Raw genomic sequence first — 19,128 nt, 5'->3', positions numbered from 1 at the left:
TTGGCAGGTTGGAGAGAAACCCTAGGAGAATGTCAGGGAAGCAGGTTCTTTTGGAGCATCCAGATACCAGTCCTAGCTTTTAGGCAGCAGATATCAGTGGAGACCAGTTGAGAAGTACATGAAAGCTTGGCACTGACTTCATATGAGGCACCTCAGGAACTCTTGCTGAGTCTGAGGCAGTTTTGCAGGTGGGGGCCTATTGGCTGTGCGAATTTGTATGTCACTGCTACTGTGATCTCATTCATGCCACGGGCTGGTAGGCTTAGGGCAATTCACATTAAGCAGGAGACTCAGCTATTATTCTTGGGGAACATTAATCAAGTACAGTTTTAGGTCTAGGACTTTGTTTCTCAGTATCCTGGGACTATTTTTATTTTTCCTGTAATGGATCAAATTGAAAACAGTGTATTGGGTCACTTTATAGACAGCCTATTAGATTCTTTTCTGAACAGCTGTCTTATGTTTTAGCAATATTTCACTGTCTCATCTATTTGTGTAGACTTCAGCTCTTCCTTTAACCAGTTCACTCCCCGAAGAGATTTCCACACCCTAGATTGTCTAATTAGTAACTTCGCTTTCAACAGCAGAGATTGTCTAATTAGTAACTTCGCTTTCAACAGCAGAGATTGTCTAATTACTAACTTCACTTTCAACAACAGCTGTTCACTGAGACTGCTTCTGTGGCACAGCCACCTTTTCAGAGAATCCCTCTAGTGATTTCTTTTTCTTCTCGTTCTGTTTTTACAGGACCAATTCTCTGATTTTCCCAGGTTGTTACCAACTTTATCTCAAGGTTATTATCAGCTGCCAGTTTAAGCATAGCCTTTATTCCCTCAGGTGGGGGTCCCTAATAACCAATCTACAGAATCCCTTTCCTGAGCTCAGAATTGATCCACAAGTTAGCTTCTCCTCTGGGAGATAGAATTATTAAATTGGCCTCCCTAAGATGCAGTTTGAGCTGGGCCACTTTCCGTGCTCTTGGGAAGAATTATTGGGTGCTGCAGTGATTATAAGTGATAATCCCTCATAAGATAATTCCCTAATAATGATAAATTCCAGCTTCACCAAGAGACCTGGTGGGAGAATTTCTCGTTAGGGTGGAGAGTGCCTCAAACACTAGCTCCTGACCCCTCATACTCTCCTTCCTTTTATGGGATCTCACTAGATACCCCCACCACTCCACAATAACAGTCTGTCCCAAGGATAAACCCACATACCTCCCTGTACCTCTTAGCACAGAATCAGACAGTCACGTCGGACTTTATTAAAGGGTTGAGGATGAATAACAGGAAAATAAACTGTGAGTATTTGAATGAGGTTGATCTGAGTTATCAGGCTGCCTGCTTTCCAGGGTTTTCAGACCCTGCCTCATCTAACTCTCAGCCTACCTCTGTATACTGGGTGTCATCTTAACACCCACCACCTAGAATCCACATCTGGACAATACAGTCCTCCAGATGCCTAGACCTAAAGCCTGTGTTCCTGACAAAAATGATGCTGCCCCTCCCCTATACCACAGGGTATCTTACATGAGGATCTACCTCTTCCCTAGGTAATTGACATTGAGAATGGCTTTCCTTTTCAGAGGAGCCACTCTATCCAACTGTCTCTTTCAGAGGAGTCATTCTGAAAACTATCCAACAGAATGTGACCTTGCTGATCCTGACTATAGACAAGCAGTTTGCTGTTTCCCCAGGTTCCTGTCTTGGGGGTTCATAGGAAGACTAGGATAGCTTGTGATAGTACTGGGTGAGTCACCAGGAGTTAACGCATTTGTTGTTTTCCAATACTCTTAGCAAATATTGCTGAGACTTAGAGACAGGCCTTCTGCTAGGGCTCAGGATGCCAAGAGATTAGACCAGGCAGGAATATGGGAGAAGAGACTCCAACATGGGATAAAGGGATAGATTGCACCACCTTGGAGTGCTTTCCAACCCTGAGAAATCCAAGACTGTTATTTCTGCCCATGTCTTTGGTCAAGTGGGCCTTGGTCTGCTCAGGAACACCTGGGCCCCTGAGCCACAACAACCTGAATTTAAAGAATATTGCTGGCCTTGAAGCCAAAATCTGATCAGTGCTTTGGGGAGGGCAATTTGAGGAAGCCAGGAGACTCCAGCTTTCCACGCATTCATTGGCCGACTCATTATTTATTCAAGCAACAGTTATTTATCAACCATCTACAATGTACAGAGTGTGACTGAGTGTAGCCCTTACTAGCACCACTGCCCACTTTCAGTAGCAGCCCTAGTTGTTTTTTTTTTTAATTGTGGTAAAATACACGTAACATACCATCTTAACCATTCTAAAGTGTACAGTTTAGTAGCATTAATACATTTACATTGTTCTTCAACTGTCACCATGGTCCATCCATAGAACTCTTCATTTTGCAAAAGTGAAGCTTCATACCCATTAAACAATAATTCCCCAATCCCCACTCTCCCCAGCCCCTGGCAACAATCATTCTACTTTCTGTCTCTATGAATTTGACCACTCTAGGTGCCTCATATAAGTGGACTCATATACAGTATTTGTCTTTTGTGACTGGCTTATTTCGCTTAGCATAATGTCTTCAGGGTTTACCTATGTGTCATGTGTCAGAATTTCCTTCCTTTTTAAGGCTAAGTAATATTCCATTGTGTGTATATACCACATTTTCAGTCCTGGTTATTTTTTGTAGTCTTTTGTATGTTCTGTGGTCACAGCTTCTATCCCAGAGAGTCAAAGTAGATTTTGGAGCTGTTACCAGGTCAGAAACTAGGTCTGATTCATCTCTTGGTCTACCTCGGGGAGTAGTTTGACCTAAAAAGATCTGTAATTAATTTCACAATTCCTAGAAATAAAACCATGATGTTTTATAATTGTATTAACAAGCATTCTCAATTCCTTTTACACCATTCTGCACTACTCTTTTTAGAGTAGAATAGCTCTTTGTTTTGCCTCACTTGGAGAAATTTGTAACTGTTTTGTTGAGTCAGGTCGATTCAAGGGAATCATGGATGGTGTCTGTGTTCTCCAGCTGGTTACTGTGAGGTCATAAGCTTGTGACGGCCAGACAGTCTAGTTTCCATTCACACCCAAAAATCATGTTGGGGTGGGGTGGAGGTGGGGGAGTGGGGGAGTGGGGGATTGTGAAATAAGCTTATTTCTGGGGCTTCCTCCTCCGCGAGAGTGATTGGGCAGGCAGGGTAGTAACACATTGTTTATGCTGCATTGGGCCAGGTGTCCTGCCTCACATTTTCTATCTCCTGAGCAAATTGCTGTGCCCCAGATTTACTGCTTCCTGGATCCTCAGCAGCCCCAGATAATGTGAGGACAGGACTATCTGCTCATTCACCTGACTTGAAGTAGTAGAAAGAGCCAGGAGGTTAGAATCAGACAGACCTGGTTTCAAATTCTCCTCCACTTTTAATTATCTGTATACGCTTGAGCAAGTTGCTTTACCTCTCTGATCTTGTTTTCTTAGCTGTAATAATATTGCCAGCCTTATAGAATTGTGGTAAGGAACAAACGGGTTAATGTCAAGCACTTTGCAGAGTAGCTTGGCCCATGGTAAACACTCACATCATGATCATGATCATGATGATGATAGCTACCATTTATTAAGTACCTACTATACAGTCCTGCTGTGCTGTACGACCATGTATTTTATGTCTGTAATCACCTGGAGCACAGGGTCCTTATAGAATTTGTCTTTGTATCTTCATCATACTCAACACACAAAGCAAGACATAAGACAGATCATCAACCATGAGTAATTGCCAGTTCTCTCTTAACGCCATCTATTGTCTGAAGCCATCTTAGACCACTCTGTGATATGGAATCTCCTCCACTATAATCCTGGAAATGGGTATTTTATTCAGTTTTTCAACAGGTATTTCTGAAATCATCTACTTGAACTGACTGGGAGCCAGGTCAGCCCTGCCACCAGCCCTCTCTGGCCTCGAGTGAGGCTTTCCTCCTTGGGCATTAGTCTCCTTACTAGTCGAGGGGGTGGCCCAGAAGAGCCCACTAGGCTTTCATGGCACACATTTCCTGTGATGGTCAGTGGTGTGGATTAGAACTCATACATCCTGAGCGCCTACTACATGCGAGCTCCTGTGCTGGGGTCTTGTGTGTTTTCTCAGTGTGTCTTCCTAATACCATGTGAGGCCGGGGGTAGTGTTCCTGTCCTACAAAGGAGAAATCTAACTCTTTTCATCTGAAGAGCTTACTCTCCCACTTTGAGTAACCTGTTTCAAACCTTCTGTACTCTCAAACCTCTCACATCCCTTCCTTCTGTCCCTTCATTCTCTGCAGATGACCTCACCTCCTGTTTACCTGAGCAACTAGAAACCAAACAGGAATCCCCACAATTCCTGACACCGTATCTACAGATCTGCTCCTGTTTGCATCCATCTTCTCCTTCCCTCCAGTAACAGTGGAATAAGTGTCCTTTCTCCCATCAGAGGCCAGCCCTACCTGTGCTCTGGATTCCACACCTCCTGCCTGCTCAGGGACCCGATATGCTGTTGACTTCCTTTCTCTCCCATGACTTCACCTTCTCCCTCTACTGGGCTCTTTCCATTAACGTTCTAAGTGTTCTTTTTCAAAAATGTCCTCTTTTTGACCCACTGTCACTTCTAGCTACTGAGCCATTTCCTGTCACTCACTGTTAAACTTGTAGAAAGTTCCTGTTTCCTTTTTTATCACCTTTCACTTGTCCTTGGCCCATTCTAACTGGCCTCTGCTCATGCCCTTCTTCTGAAGTGACTCTTACTCAGGTCACCGGTGACTCTGTGTCACTCATTCTGGTGGATTGATTCTGATCTCAGCAGTCATCAGCACAGTTGACTCAGCACTGCTTCCTTCTTAAAAAGGTTTTCCCCCCCTTGGATTTTGTGACATTACACTGTCCTGGTTTTCTTTCTGTCTCTCTGGTATTTTCTGTCTCCTCTGTTAACTTTCCATCCCCTTAAATGTTATTGTTCCTCCGAGCTCAAGGCTAAACCATCTTCTTTGCTCTTCGCCTAGGTATTTCCCTTTTCTTCTTCCACGGCTTCCAGATCTCTAATCCAAAACTCTCTTCTGAACTCCAGACCTTTACTGTTCAGCTGCCTCTGGTATCAACAGTCTGTCCACTTCTCTCAATTTTTACTGCCTTCAAATTAGCCCAAGACATCACCTTAGCACAGGCCTCCATACAGCATTTAAAGAATTGTAACTGTCTCTTAGCTGGTCTCTCTGAATCCATTTTGGCCTCATCTCCAATCCATTTTTCACACAGAAGACAGAGTGCTATTTTTTTTTTTTTTTTTTTTTTCCTGGTACGCGGGCTTCTCACTGTTGTGGCCTCTCCCATTGCGGAGCACAGGCTCCGGACGCACAGGCTCAGCGGCCATGGCTCACGGGCCCAGCCGCTCCGCAGCATGTGGGATCTTCCCAGACCGGGGCACGAACCCGTGTCCCCTGCATAGGCAGGCGGACCCCCAACTACTGCACCACCAGGGAAGCCCCAGAGTGCTCTTTTAAAATATGAGTCTGATCATGTTACTCCGTACTTAAATAAAGCCTTTAGATGACTTCTCATTTCAAGTCCAAGATCCTCCATGTAGCCATAAGGGCATTAGGTTCCTTTCAGTTTCTCAAGTGCACCAGGTCCTTCCTGCTCCAGGCCCTCCTCTTGTCACTTCTGCTTCTCTTCATCTTACTAACTCCCACCTATCCTTTAAAATGCCACTCCCTTGATGACCTAGGTTTAGTTAAACCCCTTCATTGAAGCGTTCTTTGATAGCCCTTTTAATGCCTTTTAAATAATTCTTATTTTAGCCTTTTAAATAATTAGTTCTCATATAAATTAAAAAAATTTTTTTTGAGGTATAGTTGACTTACAATGTTGTGTTAATTTCTTCTGTACAGCAAAATGACTCAGTTTTTTCATATTCTTTTCCACTATGGTTTGTCACAGGAAATTGAATACAGTTCCCCGTGCTATACGTAGGACCTTGTTGTTTATCCTTGTTGTTTATCCATCCTTTATATAATATTTTGCCTCTGCTAATCCCAAACTCCCGTTCCTTCCTTCCTCTATCCCCCCTACCCCTTGGCAACCACAAGTTTGTTCTCTATACCTGTGAGTCTGTTTTTGTTTCATAGATACATTGATTTGTGTTGCATTTTAGATTGTACATATAAGTGATACCACATGGTGTTTGTCTTTCTCTTTCTGACTTATTTGCTTAGTATGATAATCTCTGGATCCATCCATGTTGCTGCAAGTGGCATTATTTCATTCTTTTTGATGGCCGAGTAATATTCAACTGTATACATATGTACCACATCTTCTTTGTCCATTCATTGGTTGATAGACATTTAGGTTGTTTCCATGTCTTGGCTGTTGTAAATAGTGCTGCTGTGGACATAAAGGATGCATGTATCTTTTCAAATTATAGTTTTGTCTGGATATATGCCCAGGGGTGGGATTGCTGGATCATGTGGCAACTCTATTTTTAGGTTTTTTTTTTTAGTGTTTTTTTTTTTTTTTGCGGTACGTGGGCCTCTCACTGCTGTGGCCTCTCCCATTGCGGAGCACAGGCCCCGGGTGCGCAGGCTCAGCGGCCATGGCTCGCTGGCCCAGCCGCTCCGCGGCATGTGGGATCCTTCCAGATCGGGGCATGATCCCACGTCCCATGCATCGGCAGGCGGACTCTCGACCACTGCGCCACCAGGGAAGCCCAATACTTATTTATTTAATGTCAGTCCCCCCTAGCTCTAGGTTTCATGAGGACAGAGGCCAGGTCTGTGTTTTTCCAGCATTCTAGCCCAGGGACCCAGTCCAGTGGCTGGTACTTAGTAGATGCCCAATATATTCTGATGGAAGGAAAGAAGAATTTGGGTGGCTTGCTCAAGGTCATCAAGATAGTAAGTGACAGAGGATGGAAATGTGGTACGTCTAATCCTGACAAATTATGTGGCCCCTTGAGCCCTTTCCACACTGAGGCATCAGGCTCTTGAGGTTAAACTGAAATCTGCCTCCCTGTACTTTACCCTACTCAGCCTCAGTGCCTCCTGATACAGTCTCTGTGGGTTCTGCAAACCGCAGGGTTGCTGGGCCCTTCCTGACTTGACAGGCTTACCTGATAACTTTGTTGAAAATTTGTGGGATTTGACCCTGCCGGCCTGTTGCCACATTAGCTTGTGGGGAGAACTCCAGAAGCTAGGGGCCTAATAGACATTTTCCTGGGCATCCCTCCTACTCTCATTACCTCATCTAAGTTCTCTTGCATCCTGTATCCCTTGCCCCAGTGTCTTGGGGCAGAACTCAGGGATGATTTGACGTAAAGCTCTTCCTCAGAGCTCTCACCCATCTCCTGAGTTGAGGCGTTCCCACTTATTTCACTGCCAACGCTGTGGGCCAGAGTGAGTGGCCATGTTCCTGTGCTGCATGATTGTGCAGGGACTCAGTGCCAGAGCTGGACCCAGACTTCTTGGCCTATTTTCTCTCTGTTCAGTTCATGTGCCTAGAAATTCTAAGCCAGACATATTTCAGAGCCATAAGCCTCTTGAGCGCTGGAGAAGTGTTTCTCAGAGGTCCCCTCAACACTAACATTCAGATTCCAGCTTTGGAGAGTTGCAGTTAGTGGGCTTCTACAGGTTTGGCTCTGCCCTAACTCTTGCTTATCCTTTTGCACTCTCGATAAACATATCAGAACCTTTTGAATTACTGGCCCTCAGTGAGCTAAGTAGCTGATCTTTCTGCAGCATTCAGCAGATGTTAATGGACGTCTTGGGTAGAACTTGGGTTAGGAGTCAGAGGGGCTGGGTTCTCGTCACAGCTAGTTTCTTTGCTTTCTGGGCTTTGGTTTCCCCAGGGACGGGGCTGCTCTGGTGTTCTGTGATAGTAACGAGTTCACCTTGAGCCACTTCAGACAGTTTTGTAAGATGGTGAGGTAGGGGTGAAGGCAGGAAGCTCTCTATTCATGGATTCTTGGGGTGGTGTGGCTCTACCTTCTACGCTTGAGGACTCTTGGGAGTCAAGAGAGCCCATTTCTTATAAGGGCAGCTTGGAGTCAGAGATGCCTCCATGTTGAGCAGAGGTTCTGGCAGGTGTAGCTGTGTCTGATCTGGCTGTCACCATCCTCCTTACTCCCTATCCCAGCACCTGTATGCCCACCCCTCCTCCACTGCTATCCCTCACCCAGCTTCAGGGCTGTGGCTTTTTCAGAAGGCAGTTGCTTGGAAATAAAAAACAGAGCAAACCCAAGTTAAGAAAATACAAAAAGGCTAAGTATAATCTATTTCCCTTATAGGTACAGATAAAATTGTAATAATAAATGTAGAATCCTGTCTAAAAATTCATTTTACAGTTTTGCAAGATGTGAAGTTCTGGAGATTAGCTGCACAGCAATGTGAATATACTTATTAACATTACCGAACTGTATATTTTAAAATAGTTAAAATGGTAAATTCTGTGTTACGTGTGTTTTACCATAATTTTTAGGACAGTGCAAAGAAAAAAAAACAATAGGTCTTAGACTATATCAACAAATAAAATTCAAGTCTTTTCTCCTTGGGGTGAAGGGGAAATGCTCTGTAGCTATTTAACAATAATAAACCACAAGGAAAGTATGCAAAATTTGGAATTTCTTTTTGGAGCATGGAATTGGTTATCCGTTGTGATTAACCATGGTAATACATAATCTTATAAAGTATGAGCATACCTCGTTTTATTATGCTTTCCTTTATTGCGCTTCGCAGATAATTGTGTTTGTTTTGTTTTGTTTACAAATTGAGGGTTTGTGACAGCCCTGCATCAAGCAAGTCTATCAGCACCATTTTCCAACAGCATTTGCTCACTTTGTGTCTTTGTGTCACATTTTGGTGATTCTTACAATATTTCGAACTTTTTCATTATTATTATATTCGTTATGGTGACCTGTGATCTTTGATGTTATTATTGTAATTGGTTTTTTAGACATAATGCTGTTGCACACTTAACAGACTACAGTAAGTATAAACATAACGTTTACATACACCGGGAAACCAAAAAATCTACGTGACTTGCTTTATTGTGGTGTTCTGGAACCGAGCCCTCAATATCTCTGAGGTTTGCTTGTAATATATGTTCATTAAGGAAAATTTGAGTACAGAAAAATAGGCAAAAGAAAAAAAAATCACCTATAATCCTACTACCAAGACATCACTGGTGTGAATATTCTCATACATTTCCTTCTGATCTCTTGATAGATTTGGATTGTCTTTACATATATATGTACCAATAATACTGTGCCTCCAATTTTGTACCCTGCTTTTGACACTCAGTGTTATATCTCAAGCTTCAGTTAACCCACCACCTCTCTAGTCCCTTGAGTATAATTTATTGAGGCATTCTTCTATTGTTGGTCATTTATGGTTATTTCCACTTCTTCTCTTGTTTTTGTTTTTTTACTATTTTTTAAATAAAATATATGTAATATAAAATTCACCATTTTAGCCATCCTTAAGTGTACTGTCTACTTCCAGAATTTTTCATCACTCCAAACAGCGACTGTGCCCATTAAGCAGTAACTCCCCATTTCCTCCTCCCACCGCTGGTTACCTCTAATCTATTTTCTGTCTATGAATTTGCCTTTTGTAGATATTTTATATAAATGGAATAATGTACAATGTTTATCCTTTTGTGTCTGACTTATTTTACTTAGTGTAATATTTTCAAGGTGCCTGCATGTTGTAACATGTATCAGAACTTCATTATTCTTATGACTGAATAACATTTCATTGGAGGGATAGACCCCATTTTGTTTATCCATGCTTCTGTTTCCGGACACTTGGGTTGTTTACACCTTTTGGCTATTTGTGAATAATGCTGCTATGAGCATTGGTATACAAGTGTGTGGTTAGTCTCTGTTTTTATTCTTTAGGAGTATGTACCTAAGAATGGAATTGCTGTGTCATATGGTAATTCCACATTTAACTTTAAGAGGGATTGCCAAACTCTTTGCTTCTTTAATTATAAATAACACTTAAATGAGTATCTGTATGCATGAAGCTTTTTTGATATTTTTACTCCTTTAAACTCCTTAAGGTGAAATTAATGGGTTAAATGGTGTGACAGTTTGAGACATCATGCCAAATGCTGTCCAAAAGGGTTGAACCTCTTTTGCTTCTGCCACAAGTGTCTGAGAATGCCCTTGTCACCAAACCAGCATTGCACCAGATGTTTCACTGTTTTGAATCTTGGAGAAGAGATGTTGTCCATCTCTGATGGAACCATAATCTGGCTGCACAGTGGCTTCACTGACGTAGTTCCCAATCACCATCTCTGAGCCCTTCTTTTTCCCATTCTCCTTGTCCCTGATGCTGACTCTCCCAGTCTTCAGGTCCTATCAGATCTGACTTCCTTTCACCCATCTGCCCAGCAAAGATGAGGGCGATCTGGTGTATGAGATATTCTCTAGCTCTGGGGACTCCCCCTACCATGTCACCTCCTCTACAGAAGACCTAAGGCCTCTGTGGTACCTTCCCACTTTGGCTGATTCTCACGTCTTTTCTGTCTTTTCCTCCTGCTCTTCTCTCCCAGTTCTACAGTGAGTCGGGCATGCCCACCAAACACCTCTCGGACAGTGTGTGTGCCGTGTGTGGGCAGCAGATCTTTGTGGATGTCAGTGAAGAGGGCATCATCGAGAACACGTATAGGCTGTCTTGCAATCATGTGTATCCTGCCTAGAGCTCCTGGGCCACGTCTCTCTTGCCACGTGCACACTCCAGTCAGGGAGGGAAGGGTGTGGTCATGACCCTGGGCGTGCTGTCCAGACCTTTGAGGCCCTGGGCGTGCTGTCCAGACCTTTGAGGGTAGGGGAGTCACAAGAAGCAGACATTTGGGTGATGTCCTCTGCTAGGGAAGCCAACCCCCAGGAGTAGAAACGGCTGCCTCCTTTGCTCCTTCTCACAGACGGGAGCCACTCTTACATGTAGCCTGGCTGGATCAGAAAGGAGCCGGCAGCTGCACTAGCTGCCCTGAGACTGGGTCAGTCACAGGGGAGGAACACCCTCTAACTGGCGCCCTCAGTTTCAGAATCAAATCTGCCTGAATAGCACTTGTGACATTTACCACGTCCTTACTCAGCTCCCATTCTGTACCATGTGTTATCTCCGTTTTGCCCCATAACAGCCCTGTAAGGCAGAGTTCATTATCCTCACTTCACATATGACGAAGCAGGGTCAGAGAGAAGGGACTTGCCCAAGATTATACAACTGATAAGAGGTGAAGCCAGGATTTGAACCCTCCTCCAGAGCTAGGGCCTGGGCACCTTGAAGACCAGCATGGGGTTGGAGTGCCATCCTGGCTGCCCACCATTTCCCTTGACCAGTGGTGCTCAGATTCCACGAGTTCTGTATCCGCGGCTGGTGCATTGTGGGAAAGAAGCAGACGTGTCCCTACTGCAAGGAGAAGGTAGACCTCAAGAGGATGTTCAGCAACCCGTATCCTTTGTTTGGGTTCTTTTTGGGAGTGGGCAGTGGTAAGAAAGTACTGGCCTGCATCCGGGTGGGTGTTGGGGCCCTCCGTCCTGCCCCCAGCCTGGCTGCTGCCCACCAGTCCATGCAGCTTGTGGTCTCGGGAAGTGGGTGGGATGTGGGGCAGGACCAGCAGCTCAGCTTCTCCTCTTGGTTCAGGATTCCTCAAGGGTAAATCGGTGGTGATAGCAGCTACCATTTACTGCTTGCTTACTATGTGCCTGGCACTGTGCTAAGTGCTTTACTCGTATTAGCTCACTTGATTCTCTAGAGCTTTATGACCTGGGTAATATTATCCTCGTTTTACCAGTGAAACAGTTTAAAGATTGAATAATTTGTTCAAGGTGATATAACTAATGGGTTGTGCCTTACCTGTGACAGGCAGGGCTGGAGACCAGCTCTGTGCCTGTGCAGGACCTGCAAGGTACAGGGAAGGCGGGGACCCCTGTCCCCATCCACCTGAACACAGGACCTGTGCTCCTCTGAGCTGCCCCTCCCTACCTGACCAGCCCTCCCCACTTTGCCTTCAGCCTCCGCTTCCTCCCTGCAGCCTGTATGTCGGAAAGTACCCAGCCACTTCTTTGGCCACCCCCGCCCCCCCCGCCTTTCCCCTGGGACCCAGGGACTTCTCCCAGCTGCCCTTCCTCTCTGTGCCAGGGTTCCCTGTCCCCTGGACACTAGCTGGGCCGTGCGGGGCCACTGTGTTCCCCTTTAAGGTTCCTTGCTTGGTTCTTCCAGGGTCTAGTTCAGGAACAGTTTAGTAACTCCATGGTCAAGCTGAGGGTTGGGGCTTCCCTTAGTTCTCAGGACTGGGCCCGGCTGTGCTTTCTGATGCCTTCAGAGGGATTCCCCATAGTCTCATGAGGTTCAACCTGTGCTTTCCCCGGAGCTGGTTTCCCAGGCTCCCTCTCCATGTCTTGCCCGGCAGTTAGCTGTAAAGTGAAAGGAAGGGACTTATCTCCAGGGGCCGCTTGGCCTCAGTAGGGCCTGGTGCTCAGTGCCCTTGGGTGGGGATTCCTTAGAGCCTTTGCCTGGGGTTATCCCCTATGACCAGCCTCTTGCTCTGCCCCCTCATGCCTCTGTCCCGAGACTCAATTCCTTCCTTGACCTAGAAAACCTCTCATTTTGGACAATCCAAGAACCTTTGGGTTACCTTATCCCACTCCCTGCCTCCCTGATGCTATCATCACCCATAATCTACAGCAGTCTCGGGCACACTGGCGGTCCAATCTTAGAAGGTTATGCGGAGCCCTGTCTGTATGTTGGTCATGGAGAGCTTAGTTTCACCCCTCCACCCTCTCCCGCATCTGTCCGATCTTCTGCACTGGTCCTCTCTGCCCTCCTGCCCCCATTCTCTGGGTTTAGCCCTGCATTCCAACATATAGGGGCTGGGTGGGGCTTTCTAGAAAGCAGCTTCCTTTCTCTGTAGGCCCATTTCTGTGGAGCATCTGGAAAGTGTAGGTAGACCCTCTCACCCATCCCCTAGACCAACCTTAGCAACTCGAACACGTAACCTCTTTTCTTTGACGCAGTGACAGCTGGGAGAGGCCTCATGTCATGTACGGGCAACTGCTGGACTGGCTTCGATACTTGGTAGCCTGGCAGCCTGTCATCATTGGCCTGGTGCAAGGCATCAACTATATCCTGGGCCTGGAATAGTCAGGAAGAAGAGCATCCACCCACCATGGACCTCAGGGCACTCTCCTCCTTGCCCTCCAAGACCTCCTGGGTGGGAAAGACTCAAAGGGGCACTCGGGCCACTCAGGACCCCTCCGGCTGTGTCCGGGCTGGGGAGGGATATGATGGAGAGCCAGCAGGTGGGGCTGTCAGCAGTGGGGGGATTTTTAAAAGAAAACTATTTTGATGAATATATTTAAAAACCTTTTTTATTGTGGAGCATAGGAATTGCCCCAATTCCTCCAGGCCTCAGCCTCTCTGCTTGAGCAGGGCAGGAGCAGAGCCACAACATTTTTGGTGTAAAGGAGCCATCTCTTCTCTGGCTGAGAGCCCCAGCCCACCTCCCCTTCCTTCCGTATGTGGGGCTTGAGCCTGGTACACTCAGTGTGGAAGAGCCAGGGAGCTCCGGCCAGTGCCACTGATGAGCACTGAGGGGTGAGGTGTCCTCTGTCCTCCCTGGCTAAGGCCACAGTTGGGCGTTGTCTGGCTCCGTCTTCCCTGTTGGGGGCCGTAGGCTGGTGGAGACAAGTGGGACCTTGTCATAACTTTTGCAGCAAGGGAAGCTCTAGGACCTCGGAATTCACGGGGGATTTGTGTGGGGGTGACCAGAGCTGTAGCAACTTGGGAACCTCCCACTAAGTGGGGCTGTACTCAGCCAAGAACAAAGACCATCTATACATAGTTGGGCCACAGGGGTTACTGCTGGCAGCGGTGATTGAGGGCCGCTTGTGCAAGCTGATCCTCTGCCCAGAAGTGGTGACATGTGCTGAAGGCCACTGCCACATCACTTCCTTCCCTGAAAGCCGGAGAGCGTGTGTGTGTGTGTGTGTGTGCGTGGTAGAAGAACTATGACAGATGTGAGACTTCTTCCTGTGGTCAGACATTGTTCCCTTGAAGCTGCCAGGGGATTCCCAGCCCAAGGAATATCCTCATGTCAGCCTTGTCATCCATGAGTCCTGCCTGGGCCTGGCAACACAAGTGGTGAGGTGGGTGGGAAGAGGGTCAGGCCCAGGTAAGTATGGGCTCTGAAAAGGGGTTCCAGGTAGGCCCCAGCTCTGGTCCTAGGAATTTTGAAGGAAATGGGAGGGCAAACGTGGTCCTTCCGTGCTGGGTTCCTAGGGAATATGGCCCTTCAAGTGCAGTAAGAACCAAGCAGGATCTTGTCATCCATTCTGAATAAAGCTCCGTGAGCTGGGTTGGAAAGCTGAACATCCATCTTGCTTTTCTTCTTCCCACCTCTTTCCCTGCAGTCCCCATGGGTGCCTGGCCCTTGCTGCCTCTTGCTCTTCCCATTTGAGAGCCGGGGCCTGGGGATGGTTGGCCCTGCCCAACACCCCTGAGCAAGGTGGAATGCCGGGCTTTCGTCCTGTAGCAGAAGGTGCCCTGCGCCATCGCTGGGGGACTGTCCTCACCACCTGAGGTCAGTGCCCTGCCACCACCACCCCCCTCGCGGATCACTCTCAGCTTTGGCTTCTCTTACCCAGCCGTGGCTTCTGAGGTCTGCATGCCAGTGGGCTCATCCTCAGAGAGTGGAATGGCGACAGGGAGCATCACTTTTGTCCCCCGTACCCCTGCATCAGGCTCATGTGAGAACCGAGGCCAGGCTGTCCAAGGTTGTCTTTTCATACTTCAACAGTCCTGAGTCCCATGACCTCCCAGCAGCCCGACTCTGACCTTGGTTACACTCACAGGTAGAGTCCTGCCTCCTCTCCCTCGCATCCCCACCCACTTCCCCAAAGGACTGTGTCTCTGAAGTCCTGGGCAGCTTTGCCTCCTGACCTAACTGCTGGAGACACTGGTGTTCCTAGGGAGGAGTTTCTCTGCATCTAACAGCACAGAAGCTCCTGGGGCAGGCGGTGGGGGAGGAACTGAGAAGATGAAAATGTCAGCTAGAGCCCTGGAGAAGAGGAGTTGACTTTTAGTCTCCACGTCTAATTGGGAATGAGTCGGGTTTTTATACATACACACGCACACGCATACGACACGCACACAAAACCCTTGGGATTGCAGCAGTGTTCGGACACGTCTTCCAAACCTAATTCCACCTCCTGGCCTCCCTGGCTCTGTCCCCAGCATCCCATCCTCCTGATCCCAGACACTTGGATCTGGTCCTTCACAGTTGCTCGAGCCAGTGCTGGGTACGTGCCCTCTTACCCTGGGAAGCACCCTCTCCTCCTCTTAGGTCCAGTGCTCCAGCTTGTGTTCCAAGTGCTCGGCTTGTCTGAGAGGTTCCTGCCCACAAGGCCTGGAGGTGCTCTCAGTGTAGCTCCCATGGTGTGGCTCACGTGGGGCCAGACGCAGCTGAGCTGAGCTGTGGAGCTCCAAAAACGGGGGGTTCCGGAAAGGAGGGTTTTTCAGGGCTTCCTGTGAACCAGGTAGGGGGAATCTAGACTTCCTGGTGAACTTAGATCTGTAGCTCTGGCCAAGGGGCTGGGAGGACAGAAGTGAGAAGGATTCATGGGAGTGATGGGTGGTCATTGGGTTGCTGGTTGGAGGGAGGTGGGGAGCCTGAGAAAGGCCAGAATGTGGATGGGCTGGTGTGACATGGAGTCTGAAATGGTCAGAGTGATCCAGCTTGGGGTCTCCAGTGACTAGGAGAGTTGTCCCTTTGAATATGGTGTGGCTGTGAAGGAAGAAGCAGGAGGCCTGTTCACGTAGAAGAGCAAAGGTGGACACCGAAGTCCTGACCGTTGGCTGGGATGGAGGAATTCATGTGTGAGAGACTCTTTCATTGGTTCATGCCCTGTGTGCCCCTGGGAGGGTGGGCCTGAGGAAGGTTAAAGACCCCAGGCTGATACCATCTGGAAAGCAGGGGGCCTGGGAGTTAGCAAGAAGGTTACTGGCCAGTTCCTGGCCACTGTGAACTCCGGCTCAGGAAGAGGCGCAGTGTGCAGGAACCTTAAGGACTGGGGTCAGACTGCTGTCATGTATGTGTGCCTTCTCTTGGTAGCCAGAGCCTGCTCTAGATTCCCTGGTTAAATAAAAGTGAAAGTGAAATAGAAGGGAGAGGTCAGTGCTTTCGCAGAAGGATTTCACTATATTCTGCCCTTCCCAGAACCAGCTCTGGCAGTGGAGAGAACTTTACCTCCCTTTGTGACTAGGTAAGTCCCTGGTCCTCTTTGGGCCTCAGTTTCCATGCCTGTAATGAAGGGGTTAGATTGGACTAGTAACCAGTATAATGTTGATGGTAATAAGAGCTAGGGTGGGGATCCCCTGGCTTTGTTTTTAGGGGCTGGAAGAGCTCTAGCCTATGCCCGATGCCAGTCCTCCAGGAGTTGTCACAGGTGGACAGGACAGAGTAAATAGCAGTGCCTGACAGCCCACTGAAAAATTAGAGGTAGGGAGGGGCTGTGGAGTCCACAGGAAGAAGGCCACACGTATGCCTGGGATCTAAGCAAGCCACTCAGAAGACGTGGGAGAAGCAGTTTTTCACCATCTCCTCCCCCGCCTCCCCCAGAGAGGAGGAAGTTGTCACAGATATATAGATCCAGGCGTGCCAGCTCCTGACACACGCATCACGACCATGAGACAGAACTGGATTCCAGGTGGGACCTGGGGCTGTGCACGTGCAGGTGGAGGGGTGGGGGGCATCCTGAGACCAGAGTGGAGCCATGTGGCTGGCCCTGAGCCTCACCCCCAGGTGGGCTCCCCTCAGCTGCTGTGCTGTTGCTTTCGGCCTCCGCCCGGATGCTGTGGCTCTGGCTCCATTCCAAGGTTTCCCTGTGCTCCATTCAAAAAGGGCCAAGAGGTGGGGCTTGAGGGGTTCTTCTGCCTCTCCCGATCCCTGGGCAGAGCCCAAGAATCTCTGCCAGACTTACATCCTGGCAGCAACTCCCTCTCTAGCCAACATCCGAGCTAGGATGCTGGGCAATCCCCGGAGGTCAGACAGCTGCTGACCTCTGTGACTGTCCTTTCTTCAGACCCCAGCCCTCTTTGGGCCCTGCTCCTCTGTGCCCACATCGTCTCCCACCTGGCCAGAGCCACACCTGTGCCTCAGGCCACTACAGCTGCCACTGCCTCAGCTGGGATCGCAAAGGACACCTGCCCCTCCCGGCCCCCAGCGCTCCCGACAGCTAAGCAGTGCCCAGCATTGGAGGTGACCTGGCCGGAAGTGGAAGTCTCACTGAGTAAGGAGCCATTCTGATGGGAGCCCAGGAGGGCACGGTGGTCATAGGGTGGGCTGAGGGCACGGAGGCACCAAGGGTGGGGTTGGTTTCTGAGCACCTGTCCCCCAACCTTCTGTCATGTAGCCCACCACCAACCAGGTCAGCTTGGCTGAGCACTGACTTCCTCTCCCCGCCAGCATCGCCAGTGTGGCACAGGGCTCAGCTCGCAGCTCCCAGGATGCTCCCTGTCAAAGGGGACGGAGAGGATTCAGACAGAAGGAACAGTCAGCGGACTCCCAGAGCCTTGACTGCAGTGGCTGCAAGCCCAGCCCCTCCTCCCAGAGCCCACTTGCCCTCTGGCCTCCTCAGAGGAGCGGTGGCCTACTGGTGCTGTCTCCTCAGCCAGGGCTCCTAGTCACTGGAGCTGGGTGCTAGAAAGGGTCATTCTGAAGAAGAAAGGTCAGGAGTCAAGGACCTAGACCAAGGACCCGTCCCCAAATTCCTCCTACTCAGCCGGTATCCCCTGGTAGATGACCGCACTTCTCTTAACAGACTCTCCACTCCAGGTTCCTGGATCATGGCAGCTGGGAAGCTGGGCAGGGTGGGCAGGCCACAGCGTGGCAGAGGGGAGGGTCTGCTGTACGGTCGGGTTAACAGCCACACGTGTCCCTAGATGGAACGCTGACCTTGTCCTGTACTGCCTGCAGCCGCTTCCCCCACTTCAGCATCCTTTACTGGCTGGGCAACAGCTCCTTCATCGAGCACCTCCCGGGCCGGCTGCGGGAGGGCAGCACCAGGTGAGGGGCGCGGCGATGAGGCCGGTGGGAGGGAGGCCTCCTCCTACGGTCTTCTCATGGCCTTTCCTTCTCTTCTGCTCCAGGCGGGAGCACAGGGGCACGAGGACCCAGCTGTGGAGGGCCTTGGTGCTGGAGGAGCTGAGCCCCGCCCTGCGAGACACCAACTTCTCCTGTGTTTTCTCGGATCCTGGGCAGACTGCCCAGCGTCACCTCGTCCTGGCCCAACTCTGGGTGAGGAACCCGAGGGATGGACTCCAGGGACAGGAGGAGCTCTGCTTTGGCGTGGGGAGGAAAGGGTGGGCTCTGTCCACAGCAGCCTCCAGCTAATGCCCACCAATTCCCCAAGCCTGAGGCGGAAACTAAAAGGAACAGGATTCAGGCAGGGGAGGCGTGGCCTGGAGAAAAGTGACAAGGGATGTCCCTCCCACCTTGGCCCTGATCCTTGTTTGCTTCGCTCCCCCAGGCTGGGCTGAAGACGAGCGTACCCCCGACACAAGAAGCCCTGTCCTCCAGCAAGTCCCCTCAGCCTCACCATCCTGATAATGAACCCCAAGCTCCAAAGCCTGGTTGAAATGCCACCTCTTCGTTGAGGTCTACACGCTCTCAGCCCAGGCCACACTCTGCATCGACTTAACGTATTTGTTTCGACTGTCCCAGGGAAGGTATGCGGGGAGAGGCTGCTTCTGACCCATAGCTGTATCTCTGTCACCCCAGCAAGACCTACGACGGGTGCTCATAAATGATCTTCAGTGGTGGCGTATTGATGTCTGCCCATTCATTTATCCTTTTGGCCATCATTCTACTCACAGAACGTGGCCTGTCTGAGGAGGGAGTGTGGGAAGAGGAGAGAGAATGCCACTCAGAAGCTACAGACAAAACCAGATTCAGGGGACACAGGCCCTCAGAAGAGAAGAGGCCAGCCCATAATGCTCCTCAGGAGCAGAGGCCAGAAATGGAGTGTGGGAAGATCCTGTGGCCTGAGAAAGGCCAGGAGAAGGGATCTGAGAGAAGGTATGTGGGTCTGGAGTCTCCACAGGGACAAAGGTACGCTGTTCTAA

General features: G+C 49.0%; 2 protein-coding genes across 3 annotated transcripts in view; both read left to right on the top strand.

The window, feature by feature from the left end:
• Positions 1–14,376, top strand: part of RNF121 (ring finger protein 121) — an 83,133-nt gene extending 68,757 nt beyond the window's left edge. Inside the window, exons 7-9 of the mRNA XM_032639053.1 lie at positions 10,556–10,689; positions 11,356–11,457; positions 13,029–14,376. Coding sequence (XP_032494944.1) covers positions 10,556–10,689; positions 11,356–11,457; positions 13,029–13,149 — 357 coding nt within the window. The 3' untranslated portion in view covers positions 13,150–14,376. The remainder of the gene's footprint in view (positions 1–10,555; positions 10,690–11,355; positions 11,458–13,028) is intronic.
• A 151-nt stretch (positions 14,377–14,527) lies between these two features.
• On the top strand, positions 14,528–19,128 carry IL18BP (interleukin 18 binding protein). 2 transcript variants are annotated; one of them, XR_004350979.1, is made up of 6 exons: positions 14,528–16,712; positions 17,088–17,294; positions 17,947–18,070; positions 18,154–18,301; positions 18,534–18,732; positions 18,880–19,128. XR_004350979.1 is itself a non-coding variant. In XM_032639069.1 (6 exons), the coding sequence occupies exons 2-6, from the start codon at positions 16,691–16,693 to the stop codon at positions 18,639–18,641; spliced, it is 609 nt and encodes a 202-aa protein (XP_032494960.1). In that variant the 5' UTR covers positions 14,528–16,268; positions 16,625–16,690; the 3' UTR covers positions 18,642–18,830. The 2 variants fall into 2 exon arrangements, 1 of the variants encoding a protein (XP_032494960.1); XM_032639069.1 differs by lacking the exon at positions 18,880–19,128 and having other exon boundaries at positions 14,528–16,268; positions 16,625–16,712; positions 18,534–18,830.

Source organism: Phocoena sinus, chromosome 8 (assembly GCF_008692025.1).
Source record: "Phocoena sinus isolate mPhoSin1 chromosome 8, mPhoSin1.pri, whole genome shotgun sequence".
Lineage (NCBI taxonomy): Eukaryota > Metazoa > Chordata > Mammalia > Artiodactyla > Phocoenidae > Phocoena > Phocoena sinus.
The sequence above is the reverse complement of the archived record's forward strand: the minus strand, read 5'-3'. Positions and strand labels throughout refer to the sequence as shown.